The 16,590-nt window shown below is 38.1% G+C and overlaps 1 protein-coding gene across 7 annotated transcripts in view; it reads left to right on the forward strand.

The window, feature by feature from the left end:
• The window catches only part of LOC136826840 (scoloptoxin SSD14-like), a 273,826-nt gene that overhangs the window by 152,214 nt on the left and 105,022 nt on the right, over positions 1-16,590 (forward strand). For all 7 annotated transcript variants that reach the window (XM_067084327.1, XM_067084328.1, XM_067084324.1 and 4 more), the window contains one exon: positions 8,642-8,700. In XM_067084327.1, coding sequence (XP_066940428.1) covers positions 8,642-8,700 — 59 coding nt within the window. The remainder of the gene's footprint in view (positions 1-8,641; positions 8,701-16,590) is intronic.

The following is a 16,590-nucleotide window of genomic DNA, read 5'->3' on the forward strand; positions in this document are numbered from 1 at the left end:
TGTAAATGTGTGCACTAACATGTATGACATGGCCGTGTACTGTAGTTAGTTTCACCACCGTACAGGAAGTAAACGCCGGACTTGCGTCTCGGGCCGGACCCGTCTGCTGAGTGCGGTGCTGGGGAAACAGAGCGCATATTCCACTTGTTGTTTGGTTCAAAGCCTCGGCCTACGCCTTACCTGCAAAGAGTCATACAGCCAGCAAAAGAGTGAAAAAAAAAAGGTCTTAAGATTAATTACTTAGAGGTTAAGTTCCTATCTCTCTCACAGCCTGGCTACGTCCCCATGCCCACAATGGCCTAGCTACTCCCATATCGCATGATGGGGGTGAAAGGGGAGTCACTATTGTCCACCCCAGGTCAGCTGAGGTGGGAGGCTATCCGACATGAGTGAAACACAGACGCTAACCACTTTGCTCTAGTTCAAAATACGCCTTGTCCTATCTCGCCTGCCATGTTTTCTTGGCCCTACAGTCAAATGAAAGGTGAAAATGCTTCACGGAATAAATGACTCACTGGCTGCCAGACAAGGAGGGATAAATTCTTAAGAATATATATATATATATATATATATATATATATATATATATATATATATATATATATATATATATATATATATATATATATATATATATATATATATATATATATATATATATATATATATATACATTACCATAGGTGAAAAATAAGAGATGGTATATATATATATATATATATATATATATATATATATATATATATATATATATATATATATAATTATGGTTGTACCTTAGAGGAGCTTGGATTCTAGCAGGAAATTACCTTTATGCTTTTCTAAGAGGATGCTTCTCTTACCATGGGAAATCTATGTAATCTGACTATTACTTTGGGATCAGGCAACAGAAAGAAAAGGAGTTGAAGCTGTTATTCAATAGGTGGGGGTAGTTGTAGATAAACACTTAGGGTCACTTTAAATTCACTTATATTTACATTAACAAAATCAGGAGAATGGCGATAGCTAACAGATAACGATTAAAAAATGTCAAAGAAATCCACTTCAAGTTGTCTGTCTGCAATGGAGAATGCACAAGTTTATGTGACGGAAGGAAATAGCATAATTAACAGAAAAAGTTGAGAAGTGGATGGAAAGTGCCAAAGTACCTCAACTTATGACCCTGAAACACTTATGAATTTTAATTAATGCACTGGAACAATGAAGTCAGGTCTAGCATGGACATTTGCACTTTGAAAATGAAATGGAAAATGCTGTAAAAGAATATTAAATTCGTGACTAACTAAGAAATACCTCTGATCAGGGTATGTTACCTTTGTTGGAGAGTTGTCGCCGTAGATAAGAATGGAGGAGGAATTACGGGGGCCTTTCACTAGTAGGAAAACTTGGGCTTGAGCAAGATAGTTACGTGTCGGGAATATGGTCCAAAAGGAGCAGGGTCAAGGGGAAGCTGCTTTCGGGTACTGCAGCCAAGATGCCTCTGTCTGTCTTCAGATCATGGAGCTCCTTATATGACCTTTGGAAGAATAACTTCGTACTCTTTCTTGACACTCAGTTTTCTATGATTGCACCTGCAGATTGTTAGCACGCTTTCTTTGACCCGGTGACCACACGACAGGGCAGAGGGCCACGTGGTCAGTTGCTAAAGGGTCGCTGAATTCTTTCTTGGAGTTAATCTTTTCCACTTGCTCATCTTAGCCTACAGCAGGGACTTGTCTCCAAACAGCTTCGTTCCTGGAAACAAATGTTTTCAGGCAGTCACAGGTCCAAAGAGAAGGCGATTAAGGAGTGTCTAGGAATCAATAAGTTTAAGATTAAGAAGGGGCAAATGTTTTCCTAAGCCTTCCTGTCAGTCAGCAATGTAATGAAAACGACTGTGTTTCTTCGAACAAAAATAAAACAGTTTTTGTTTTATGTTATTTTCTTACAAGCATCAAGGTTTGTATTTTATGTTATTTCCTTCTGCTAAGCTAGGCAGGAGATTAGCTTGGGAAGGGTGTCCTTGTAGTAATATATATATATATATATATATATATATATATATATATATATATACACACACACACATTTATATATATATATATATATATATATATATATATATATATATATATATATATATATATATATATATATATATATGTGTGTGTGTGTGTGTGTGTGTGTGTGTGTATGTGTATGTGTGTGTATATATATATATATATATATATATATATATATATATATATATATACATATATATATATATATATATATATATATATATATATATATATATATATAAATATAAGTAATTGTAATAGCAACAATGCCCTCTTAACTTAAGGCTTTGTAGTGACAATCATATCCAAAAAAGTGTGAAGAATTTGAAAAGTTAAGAGGGCATTGTGGCTGTTACAAGTTACATATGTATCTGGTAAAAGTGACCAGTAGATTCTACACACACACACACACACCCATATATATATATATATATATATATATATATATATATATATATATATATATATATATATATATATATATATATATAAATATATAAATATATAAATATGTAACTGTAATAGTAACAATGCCCTCTTAACTCATGGCTTTGTAGTGACAAACCCCCTCGATTTGGGACCACCTTGACGTGGTGAGGGCTCTTGAACCCTAGGAATCTGTTCCCGGGTTTGAGTCCAAGAGTCTCATATATCATTCTCTGTTTCTTTGAATTAATCTTTGTGGAATTTTCTGCTTTTGCTAAAATTTATTGGGCCTGATAAATAGGAAAATATGTCATGACTGGGACTGGGTTTATATCCGAAGCTAAATAGTGGGAACTGTGGTAGGACCATCAACTGCCGAATAATATTTGGACCAGGGAGATGTCAGGCAGAACTATTCTTTAGGGATGGACCACGGATTCCAGGTTGTTCTGGTTCTAAGGATAGGACTCTCGGCATTCTATCCGGTTTGCCCATAACATGGTTAGGGTGGGGATGATTGTGTTCCAGTAATATTGTCAGTCCTAGCAAGCAGGTTTTTCTTACACTTGGGCCACTCTAATCATGTTGTGCCATCCTCTGTGGGGTAGGTTAGGGAGTGGACATTAGGAAGTCGGTTCTCACTTGTGCCATTGGTGGAAGAATAAACTCCATGAAAGGCTGATGATATCTTTTTAAGGTTTTCAGCTTTTTTATTATCTTTATGAACAGTGATGGTAAGATTCAAGTACCCCTGGGCCCTTTGATGACACTGAGTCAGCACAGTTAGCGACCTCTGAAACCGCCTCTGACATTCTTTGTCTAGAAAAATCCCCAAAAAATTCTTAATGTAATTACACTGGAACCATATGCTCCAGTACAGAACAAATCAAATAAAAGTAAATACCATCCTGACCCAACCTTGACTCACTTTGACTCCCTCTTTGGAAGTGGCAGTTGGTCAAGGTTTCTAACCTTAGGAACTGATAAAAAAATATCAGCACTCAAATAGGAAAATTATCTTTTGAGCAGACACTCTATGACTGAAATGTCGTTTAGACAAATAAAAGAAAAGACATGGCTTATAGAAGTCACAACAAAAAGTCAGTCTGAAAATTACTTAACAATAAAAATATAGATAACATAAATATAAAAATAAAGAAAAAACATGATACTATGAACAGTATTCAGCGTACCATTGTATTTCCTCAGAATAATGACGAGCCAGTTGAAAAGAAAATACTTTTAAGACTCACTTAAAAAAAAGATACCCAAAAGTACAGGATTGTAAACTATATGACCTGCCAAGGAGACAGATGAATAAACACATCTTAAAAATTGCAAAAATAAAATTTGAAGGTCAAGATCCTATCTCAGAAAATAAAAATTTTAGGCCAAACCAGAGAAGTAAGACCATATGTCCCAAAGCCGCTACAGTGTCAAAATTGTAGTAAATATGGACACACGAAAAAATATTGTCGGAATGAACCTGACACATGATGGAAATGCAGTGAACCAAAGTGTATAAACTGTGGGCAAGAACATCATGCAAGGTCCAAAGAATGTACGTACTATACATACAATACAGAGCTAAAAATATTACAAGAAAGAACTAGAATGTCTGTAAAAGAAGCTAAATTAGAATTGAAAGTGAGAGGAATTCAAGATCCTTCTAAGAAACGTACATATTCTTCAATAACAAAAACCAGTAATGAATCAAAAATGCATACAAATAGAAGTAACGGAACACAGAAAAGTAAATCTCAAGAAGAAATTACTGCTTTAGAAGTAAAAACTAAAACGGTAAGGAATAAAGAACCAGGTACAAATGGGATGGATAATATTTTATCCAATTCATTTGAAATATTATCGCAAATAGGAACACAGGAGGATGCTACTACAGAAGTAACAGAAGAGGGTCGTGATGGAGTGGAAATTAAAGATAAAAAAAGGCCTTTGGAGAGAACACCACCCAAAACGAAAAAAACAACTATAATTAGAGCAACACTGGCTAAACCAAAGTCAAAGGATATGAAGAAGGAACAAAAACAAACTAAGAATATACTTTTATCTCCTAAAATAACAGTAAAACCTATGGATACAGATATCCAAAACACTGAAGTTAAAGATAACAATGATTATGTCAAAGGAGAAGAGATTACTACTCCACCAATAATTGGTATTAGGGCAAATGAAAAAAAGAAATATACATGATAATACTTGTGGATGTAACGATTGTTTCATTGAATTATGCAATAGCAACAAAAACATAACAAAAGATGGTTTAACAAACATTATAAGAAATTTTATGAAATATAGAAAAAAAGAAACCACGGATTTGAGTAACCATGAAAAAGGGTGCATGTGCATTGAGCACTTAGTATATTATAAAGAAAAACAAATGAATGTCATGAGTAAATTATTAGAAAAAATCCAAATTGATAATACAATAAAAGAGAGTAAAACTCGACTGCAATAACAAAATATTTTCAATAGTTATATTATACAATGGTCTACAGACCAGATTACACCTAGGAGAAGTACAACAGTTATTAAAAGAATATGAACCAATGATATTATGTTTACAGCATGTCAACAAAACTGTGTCAACAGTAGGTAAATAAACCTTAGCATCAACATCACGGGAGGAAGAAGGAAATTTAGTACCATTTGAATATTTAAAAGACCATAATGAAACTAATAAATTTCTTGTTGATTTCATTACAAATGCTGTAGATAAAGCAATACCAAAATCGAAATCTCATCCAACAAAACACAAAGTCCCATGGTAGTCTGAAAAACTAACAGAATTGATAAAAATAAAACACCAAATTGGAAGACAATTAGATAATTTGAAAAGAAAATTCAGTAAAATAAACAAAACATTACTGATATTAGAAAGAACTTTACAAAAACTGATTATATTATTATTAGAAATTGAAACATTAAAACCTCTATATAACAAAATATCTGCAAAATTAAAAAGAGAAGTAATTCAAGGAAGAATCATTTCATTGAGGAAATATGTATCAGATCTCTCTAATAATACTCCCTTGCAAAAATATGGGAAAAGAATACTTGATCCAAAAGAAATAACTAATGTAATAGGAGAAAATTTAGCAAAAGTAAGTAGTGACAAAAATTTGGATGAGCATTTCCGCACAAAGAGAAATAGTATAGAATTAATAACAATAAATTTTGAAACAATAGAAGATATATATTATAATAGAAAATTTAATATGGAAGAGTTAGAATTTGCTCTGTTGAACAGCAATAAATCTGCCCCTGGAGGTGACAGTATTTGTTTTGAAATGATCTGCCATTTAGCACCTTAGGCAAAGACATACTTATTAGTGTTTTATAACCACTTATGGCTTCAAAATCTATTTAATAGTGAATGGCATAAAACTATAATTATTCCTATCACCAAACCTGGTAAAGATCCCAGTAATGTAAATAATTACAGACCAATTTCTTTAACTAGTTTATGCAAATTACTAGAAAAAATGGTAAATGCTCGACTAACATGGCACATTTGAGAAATAAAATTCTGACTCCCACTCAATTTAGGTCACAATGTAACAGATGAAATCAAAATGTAAAAGAGCATTAAACCTAATTAGAAAACTATCGAACACTACTTGGGGAGCCAATAGACATACCCTTACTGAACTGTATAAAGCAACAGTGCTCTCTATTATTGGTTATGGAAGTGAAATATATGGCTCGGCATCAGACTCAACGCTAAAAACGTTAGACCCGGTTCATAATGAAGGCCTTATAATATGTTCAGGAGCTTTTCAATCATCACCAACGTCTTCTTTACAAGTTGAATGTGGTGAACTACCTCTGTCTCTCCATAGAGAGCTAGTAACAATGTAGAGTGCTCTGAGAATTCAAACAAATGATTCTCCAACCAAAAAATTATTTGGATTAAGAGATGCTTTTATAAACAGTCATCCACCTCTTTTCCCAATTAGAGCTAGAAGATTGTTTGAGTTACTAAATTTAAATATACAATTACCTTTAATATTAAAATTACCCTCTCCTTGGACAATGAATAAAATGAGAATTTGTACACACTTGAAATATTTATCAAAAAGTCATTCATATACTCCAGAATACCATAGACAACATTCAGTAGAACATATAATCCGAAAAGGTCCACATTATGCAATATACACCAACGGATCTAAGTCACAATACGGAGTGGGATATGCTGCATTATCCCCAGACAAAACGTATCAGTTCTCTCTACCAGATAATGCCTCAGCATTTACAGTTGAGTTGTGTGCAATAGCATCAGCCAGAAAAATAATCAGAGAAGCCTCATGTAATAATTTTGTGATTTATAGCGACTCCAGAAGCGCTATAGAAGCCATCAAAGCTATAATAAAAAAATAATATTGTACAACATATAAAGTTTTCACTCCCTAAATTGTATAATAAGGGGAAAAATACTGAAATATGTTGGATCCCTGCCCATGCATGGATTAAGGGAAATGAAGAGGCAAATAAAGCAGCTTAAGAGCAAATGTAGTCATCCCTATTAGTGACTATACAAGATACATAAAAACAGTCTTTGTAAGTAAATGGCAAAAATATATGGAACGAAGAACCTGGAGATAATAAATTAAAACAGATAAAATCCAGTGTTGGAAAATGGAGTTCGTCATATCAGAAAGAGAGACACACACAAGTAATTCTGATGCGTCTTTGAATAGGCCATACTCGTTTGACACATGGACACTTACTGAACAGTCCATGTGGCCCTCCTCTCAAATGCCCAGATTGCAATGTGTTGATAACAGTTAATCATGTACTGTGTGAATGTCCAAAATATAACCTGCAGCGATTATAAAATTTTGGAAAGAGACCAATAAAAGAAATTTTGTTGGAATTTTCAACATTTTTAGTCATACCCATTTTAATGTTTATGAGAAGCTGTGAGTTAATTGATACAATATAAAAAAATCACTCAATCAGTATAATGAATTTTGAAACAAGTAAATTTTAAGATTTTACCTAATTTATTTTGAATTTTAATATACCTTTTAGGGAGTATAAGTGGAAACATGAGTGTAAATGTATTTGTGTGAGTGTGTTCCAGTATGAAAGCATATACCTTTTTACAGCTTTTAATTTCATTTTCATTTTCGTTCATTCATCATTAACGAGTGACCTATTTGGTCCCAGTGCTAGGCTTATAGCTTAGACTTGTCATTTCATTCTGATCCTTTGGGCCAGCCTTCTGAAAGCTGAAAGTCAGCTCAGTGGTCTGGTTAAACTTTTTTTTTAATAATAATGTAGTGACAAGCATATTCTCCCCCCCCAAAAAAAAACCCGAAGAATTTGAGAAGTTAAGAAGGCATTGTGGCTGTTACAATTACATATGTATCTGGTAAAAAAGTGACCAGTAGAGAAATTGGCATTTATAGATATATATATATATATATATATATATATATATATATATATATATATATATATATATATATATATATATATATATATATATATATATATATATATATATATATATATATATATATATATATATATATATATATATATATATATATATATATATATATACATTATAAACGCTTTTTGCAACTATGAAAACGCTTATAAAAGAAAACCAGCCAAACGATTTCTATGAATCATGACACTCATTTTAAAGGAAATTTAGTGCCTTGTACATATGCAAAAATCATTATAGTATGTCTTTGCACCTCCACACCTTTTATAACATGAGAACTCGCTTCAAGGGCGAAATTTCCAAAAATGGATTTTTAATGAGTCGTTTTAGTGCTGTATATTATAGTCACAATGATAGTTAGCCAGTGGTGGCGCTTCCCACCTTGTTACGCCCGCCCTCATTTATTTACATATAAGAAAAGAATATATATATATATCTGGGTTCATGGAGGATCATACATGTCTGTGTTGTGTGAATGTGTCTTTTACATAACAAGGCTTTTTTGTCGTTTTTATGTAGTCTTGATATAGAGTAGAATGTGGAATCTTATTTTTGAAGTAGAATGTTTTTCGTGTAATAATGAATGCTGATGCTCTCATACTCTTCTTTGATTTTGATCCTATTTGAAATATCTCTTAATAAACTGTTCTACTGATTTTTCTGTTCATGAATGTGCACATTTTTCTTTTTGCAGGAGTTCCCTTGTACGGAAGAGCTGAGACACAAGAGCTAAAACAGCCAATTGAGCTAGAGGTGAGAATCATGATTTGGATCCTTTTCGTCATCCTGCTGCAGGAAATGCAAAGTCAAGTGCTCAAACAATAGATAGGATTCATTCATTGCATGAGAGTTTTGGAAAAGCTCATGGTTCAAGATTAAAATGTTTGTGATTAGTTGCGAATAGATTTTTCAATATTGTTTTAAATGATAATCAACTTTCTTTTGTCTTATTGTCTTATATATCTCTCAGTTATTCACAAAGTTAGTGTTTTTCAAAGACGTTATTCATTTGCCTTCACTTCCAAAGGAGCTCATCTTGAGCCTTTATTGTCAAAGTCAGTATCATTCGTTTTCATTTTTGCAATTTGATTTAGCAACAGGCTTTGAGGACCATTACAAATTCAGCATTACTCTAAGGAAAAGTTCTCCTGAGTTAGTGATGAGGCTCACTGGACTATTTTAATAGCAGTCACCTGAAAGAATCAAACTTAACTCAGACCATAATAATTATTTGAACTTTCTGGTAGGAAGGGCTTTTCTCTTTCGAAAATGAAAACAAACCAAATATGCGGTTGCGAAAATGCAACACTGTGGCATTCTTCTGCAGTTGGATGCGTGATGGTAGAGGAATTATCATTCCTTACGATATGCTAAAAAATCAAATATTACTTGTCTTTCATTCGATGTGAATGAAGGACAAAATACTAGGATACATTTTGCTTTTCCTCTGGTTTCAGATGGAAGTATTTCATACAACACTCTTTAACTCTATGATGTTTTGATTTGAAATGGTGGTTTAAGCTTTAGATTGATTTCTATAGAACATAGTGTTTCTGTTGAACCTTTCCAAAGACATAATCCCGATGTTAAAAGAATCATGTGAAGTGAAAGGGAATAAAAAATGCATAGTGGATTTTGGGTTTGAATAAATTTGATAGAAGCAATGGGATCGTACAGACATAATGCATAAATTTGTTTGAGGGATTGTATAGTCATGATAAGTAAATCTGAAAGAAATATTAAGGATTTCATAGACATATTAACTAAACTTTTTAAAAGTAACTGGGATGCATCTACATAATACATAAACTTTCTAGAGTCAATAAGGACTTCGTAGATAAATTCATTGGGGATTGCATTGACTTGATACATAAATCTGATAGAGTAATACGGACTGCATAGACATAACACAAATTGGGTAGCGGTAATGGAGATTGCATGGTCATAATACTCAAGTATGTTAGTAGTAAAGGATTGTAAAGATATAACAATTAAATTTAATGGAGGTAATAAGGATTCCAGAGACAATACATAAAGTTGACAGAGATAATAAGGACTGCATAGACGTAACACATAAATTTGTTGGAGGTAATAAGGAATGCAAAGACATAGGTAGCAAGGATTACATAGACATGATACATAGATTTGATGGAGGTAACAAAGACTCATAGACATGAGATATAAATCTGATAGAAATAATGACTGCGTAAAGAAATACAGAAATTTAAGAAAGGCAATAATGGTTACAGATAAATAGTACGCAGATCTGGAGGTTTCAGGGACTGCAGAGACAGAATACATACTGTTTTCAATGAGTCATTTCCAGTGAAGTTGCTAGACCTGTGGATGTTTGATGGGTGCATGTGCCCACAGTATCTGACTTCTCTTGGTGGCCAACAATGAAAGCATCGACCAGACACAACGTTCCCTAACTAATGTTGTGACGTTGACGTAAAGTATGACATCAGATGTAACAGCAGGGTTCCCAGGAGTGTGATAATGATTGCAGAAACACAATATTTGACCCTCTTGTACAATAAGCAACACCTTGAGTAGGACATGCGCTAATTATCGAAATTTTATTTTCCCTATTTTCATCGAAAATTCCGTTAATGGGAATCTTGTGGGTTAATTACTGTGACGTACTGAAATATATAAGAGGGCATTGTGGCTACTACAATTACATATGTATCTGGTAAAAAGTGACCAGTAGATGTACCCATGTATTTCAACTTAAAAACCAATAAAAACGATTGCCCAATTGGCTACGATGGGTCTATTCCAGCTCTAATAAATATATCTGAAAACGACAGGTATATGTATGTAGGAGAGGTAACAGACTTTTATCCCTCTCGTGGTAGGGTCGACAACGTGACTTTGTTGTGATTTCTTGCACTTGGGTCTTAAGGCTTTGTAGTAACAATTATCCAAACTTATTCGAAGAATGGGGAGAAGTTAAGAGGGCATTGTATTTTACAATATACATATATATAATATATATATATATATATATATATATATATATATATATATATATATATATATATATATATATATATATATATATATATATATAGTCAAGATGCATACCAAGTACCTGGTTATTACACAACTAATCTCAAAATTCTAAAATTTACCTCACTTCAGCCAGACACCTGAACTCTCATAACAATAGGAAATTACGACTGACTACTCTAAAGGTAACAGTGATCCCTTAAAAAACTTATTAATCACTTGAAAAATCAAACTCAGTTTATCACAATATGTGTGAGGTATCAACAATTAAACAAGAAATATTCTAGAGTAAAAGGGCATCACTCCATCAAATAACTTTAACTGTTTCCCTGGTCTTAACCCACTTTAGCAAAACTAAAAGAACAAACATGTTTCTCACTTTGCCTTATGCACACACACAATTAATCCTATTCACTGGTGGTCAATAAATGAAACACTGTTTTTTTTAAATATTAAATGCAAAAATTTATTTTTAAATTAAAAATTAATAATTAGAATTCACAATCTGAAAAATTTACTGTTACTTGAAAATATCACAAAACTTAATTAATTCTTGAATTAAATTATATAACAAAACTGATTCACAAAAACTTTAATTTATCAGGAATTTAAATTAATCAAGCAAAATTTACACTATCACGAATTACTCAAGATTTGAAAAGAAAATCTTAATAAATAAAAATTAAATCAAGTAAGCAATGTTACATTACCAAGAAATATTTGAAATACTATGTAAATAAATGTTACATCACAAACATAAAAAAAATGTGAAAATATGAAGAGATTGCAAACACAAGAACACACAAAAATACACAAAATATTCATCAGTAACAATTTCACTGAGGCAAAAATTTCCTAACTTATTATACATGGTATTAAAAGTTACAATCATCTTACAGAATTTGTGAAGATTTTTGTAAAATCACTTACTCATCATCTTCAAAAAACACACTTTTAATAAGGTGGCATTACAGATATCCTTTGAATTACTCAGATCTCAAAAAAAAAGCTAAGACTAAACTAGTGACCACAATATATTATTAATAACTTCTCTCTTTAAGAAAGACAGAGAGAGAACAGAGGAGAGAGAGAGAGAGAGAAAGAGATCCAGGCATTAATGAACTAAGTGTTTGAAACAGATTTCAGGATTCCAGTAGGAACGATGGTTATTAAGGTTTTTTATGAGATACCAAAAAGACTCTATTAGCAAAATGTTTTGAATGGTGAAAGGATCAAGGGTTTTCTATGGTGAACCTATCCAGTTTTCTATGGTGCCTTTCCCATGAACTTAGGTCACACTAAGTAGCCACATTTTATCTATGTAAAATTTACCTGTTGTTACTTAACTCATTTGTGCCGTTTATATTGTGGCCATGTGTAAAATGCCATTCTGCAATTTTATTTTATCCATGTTATTTGTATTTACCTACATTGAGAACTGGGTGACCTCCGGTCGCCTGTACCTACTGTATGTCTTTGCGCCTTGTCCGCACGCAGCTTTATATCAATGAAGCCTGCTCATTCATAAAATAGCAGTGCCCAAACTCTCATACACTACATAACCTGAGTGGTTCGAGCCATTAAGGACCTGATACGCGAGTTAGTTTTGCTCCATGAACTACCCCAATTATCCTAACAGACTAAAGCCACACACCCTCCCCAACACGCCAAGGCTATTGACGCGTAGTGTCCTCCACACCAGTATGGATCCAAATGGACACAGACATTCCCTCACACATACAAAGAAAACGAACTTTCTCACTGGATTTCTGATGTCTAAACCTGGTGCAAAAAGCCAGGTCTGACTCCTCCACACCTTCAAAACCTGCCGTGTTTTATGAGATAAAGGTCTGCCTCATGCAAAGCTTCATGCACAGCAACCTGTCATCATGGCTCTACAGGGTCGGGAGGGCAGTTCAGGCTGGCAGGACTTTCCGACGAGGTGTTGCAGGCAGGTGCCATTGATGTCGCCCTCCCGGAAGAGGTCTACAGGGAAGATTGCCCGTGGGTGTCTGCCGCTTGTCCCGCCACCTACCAAAAGCTGAAGGCCTCTCTTGTCGAGACCTGCTCCCTGCCCGTCTCTGAGAGGGCCGCCCACGCCCTTGACCTCACCAACAACCCCCCACAACCAGAACCTCCAGGAGACATGGAATGTGATCCAGGACCTCTTCATCCCACCCGGGACGGACGGCAGTGGCAGGCAGTTGGAGATAAGCCTGTTGAGGGAGATCTTTCTCCGTCAGCTCCTCCCAGAGGTTCGGACCCAGACCCTTGAGCCTTATACCCTGCTGCTCGATGACTTGATCGGGACGGCGCAGCAGCTAACGGACTCCATGAGGGCAGCGGAGCAAGCATCCACGCCTGCACACCCCATCAACACCCTCCAGCCGGAGGGGGCCGTGGAGGGGGAGATAAGCGCTGTCACCAGGAGGCGGCAAACCTATCATCAGAAGAAGCAACCGCCAGGGCCTTGCTACTATCACCAGCGGTACGGCAAGGACGCCTGGAACTGCCAACCCCCATGCTCTTTTGCCCATCCAAAAAATGGAGGAGGCGGCGGCCAACAGCACAGGCCACCATGGCAGCAGAGGAACCCAGGAGCCCAGAACCAGTAGGTTTTTACGTCAGCAACATCATCTAAAGCAGGATGATGCTGATCGACACTGGGGCCGTATGATCAGTCTTCCCACCATCCAGAGAGGACAAGAAAAGGAGCCCGCTGGACCAAGCTGCCTCCTGACGGCCGCCAATGGGTCCCCATCCTCTCCTATGGCACCAAGCTCCTGTCGGTCTACATCCATATAGGAGGTACAACTGAAATTTCATAGTCACGGATGTGAGGACCCCACTCCTGGGAGTGAATTTCCCGCCCACTTTGGACTGAAGCAGTCGGCGTTGGTCGCCAGCGCCTGTTTAATACTGACTCCTGCCAGTCCCTCCATTTTCTGATACGGGCCCCTTTTATGAGCGTGCCCCCCATCTGCCCGTCGCCCCACACCAACTTAGAAGCTGCTGAAGGAGTTCCCCGACGTCTTCAAGCCCGAAAACGCCAGGTGCCGGGCCCCTTCCAAGCACAGAATTTACCACCACATTAAAACAAAGGGCCACCCAATGCACGCAAAGTTTCGGAGGCTCACCCCTCGGGAACTTCAGGAGGCCAAGGACGTTTTCGCTGAGATGGAGCGTATGGGCATATGCAGGAAGGCCTCCAGCCCTTGGGCCTCCCCCCTCCACATGGTGCAGAAACCAGAAGAAGATTCCTGGAGACCCTGTGGCGACTATGTCAGGCGGCTCAACCTTGCAACGTGAGACCAGATCACTACCCACTTCCCAAACCACAAGATCTTTTCCTCTCTTTTCGGTTGGGGCCAAAATATTTTCTAAATTAGATCTGTTGAAGTCCTACTTTGAGTACCAGTAGCTCCAGAGGACATCCCCAAAACTGCCATCATCACGCCCTTCGGATCCTACATCTTTGCCTTCTCCACCTTCAGCCTGAGAAACTCAGGGGCAACCTTCCAGAGACTGATGGACAGCATCCTGGGGACCTGAACTTCTGCATCTGTTATGTAGATGACATTCTGATTTTTTCCAGATCCCACAAAGAACACCTGCAACACATCCGGAAGGTCCTGCAGTGCCTGCAGGAGAACAGCCTCATCGTCAGGTTCGATAAGTGCACCTTCGGTATTGAAAAAGTCGACTTCCTGGCCCACAAGATATCCCCGGGGGGTGTCCGTCCACTCACATCGAAGGTTGCAGCCGTTGCCAGGTTCCCCACCCCTACCTCTGTCAAGGTCGTACAGGAATTCCTCGGGATGGTCAACTACTACAGGAGGTCCACCCCCGGGGTCGCGCACACCATGGCCCCTGTGACGGAGATCCTGAAAGGCCACCTGAAGACCGAGTGTGGGGCCCTCGACCAACAGCGGGCCTTCTCCCTAAACTTATGCCAGGCAACTGGGCCCACCAGGACCCAAATGCCCCCTCCAGCTGATGACAGGCCAGCAATGTTGCCTGTGGGGCCGTCCTAGAGCAGGTCGTCGCTGGGAGCTTATAAGCCTATTGCCTTCTTCAATTTTTTATTCAGCCCCACAAAGTCCTGCTACAGTACCAACGACAGGTAACTCTGGGCAGTGTATGGAGCAGTATTCACTTCAAGTTCCTCCTGGGGGCACGCCCTTCAAATCTGGATGGACCACCAGCCGCTGGTCCACGCCTTCACAAAGCAGGGGATGCATGGCCTTCCAGGCAGCAGCGGCATCTCACAGCCATTTTCGCAGAGTTCACCTGCACAATCAAATACCTTTGGCAGGAAGAAACACTGTAGCAGATGCACTCTTGAGGATTGAGCTCAACGTGGTGCAGCTCAGGATGTAGATGAGGACCTCGCCGGGAGCAGACCACCGACCTAGAGGTTCCAGCTTACGAGTGCATGCCATCTTTTCGCTCAGGTGGAAGGATGTGCCTCAGCAAAAAGACAATTGGGGGTCATCACTGCTGTGCAACATAAGCATCGGCCACCCCCGCCCCCTGTTACCCGCCTCCTGCCACTGTCTGGTGTTTGACGTCATCCATGGGCTGTCCCACCCCTCTGGCAGGACGATGGCCAAGCTGCTGGCAGAGAAGTTCGTCTGGCACAGTATGTGGAAGGACACAACGGCCTGGCCGAGGCAGTTCATCTGGTGCCAGACCAGCAAAGTAGGATGACACATCGAGTCATATGGGGGTGGGAGAGTTTCCCCAGCTGGAGAGGCGATTTAGACACATCCATGTCGATGTGGTAGGCCTTCTTCCCCCATCAGGAAGGACCAGGCATCTCCTGACGATCGTATGCTCCACCAGGTGGATAAGCGACGCCCATTAAGAAGCCACCGCCAATGCGTACGCCAAGGCCCAGTGATCTCCAGCTGGATCAGCTGGTTTGGTTTATCAGACCACATAAAAATGGACAGAGGTCCAGCCTTCCTGTCCGAGCTGTGGACCACCCTAGCACGCCTGCTGGGGACCTCACCACAGCACCACTGCCTATAACCCTTACGGCCATTAATTGGTGGAAAGATTCCACAGGTCCCTGAAACGTCCCTCATGGCCCGCAAAAATTAAAGGTACCAGCTGCCTTGGGTCCTCCTCGGGCTGAGGACCACCCCAGAGCCAATTCGACCCATACAAAACTAGAATAACAAAAATGAGCCCCTTTGAGTGCCACAACAATCAAGCTCATCACGGGATTTGCCATATCCTGACAGTCCAAAGGCTGTTTTTCTAAAAAGTTCGCTCCCTACCAGAGGATGTATACCGACAGTTTATCGCCTTTCACGCCTCCCGGCCTGTCCTCCACCACCTGAAAAATTTGTCATGAAAATAACAAAAAATGCTTGAATTAAATTTAACCAGGCCCTACAGGTGGCCCTATCAGAATCGTGCTGGTTAAGGCCCTACAGGTGGCCCTTCTGCGTGCTGGAGAGGAACAGTAAAACATTCCGGTTGGTCATCCACAGGAAGGACGACTGGGTGTCTATTGACCGACTCAAGCCCGCCCTGTTGGAGGAGGACATCGACGATATTTAAACAGCTATCTGTGGGACCCGTCACCCCAAACATAAAAACCAGCCCAGCCCAGAAAGA

The sequence above is a fragment of the Macrobrachium rosenbergii genome, chromosome 41, assembly GCF_040412425.1.
Source record: "Macrobrachium rosenbergii isolate ZJJX-2024 chromosome 41, ASM4041242v1, whole genome shotgun sequence".
NCBI lineage: Eukaryota > Metazoa > Arthropoda > Malacostraca > Decapoda > Palaemonidae > Macrobrachium > Macrobrachium rosenbergii.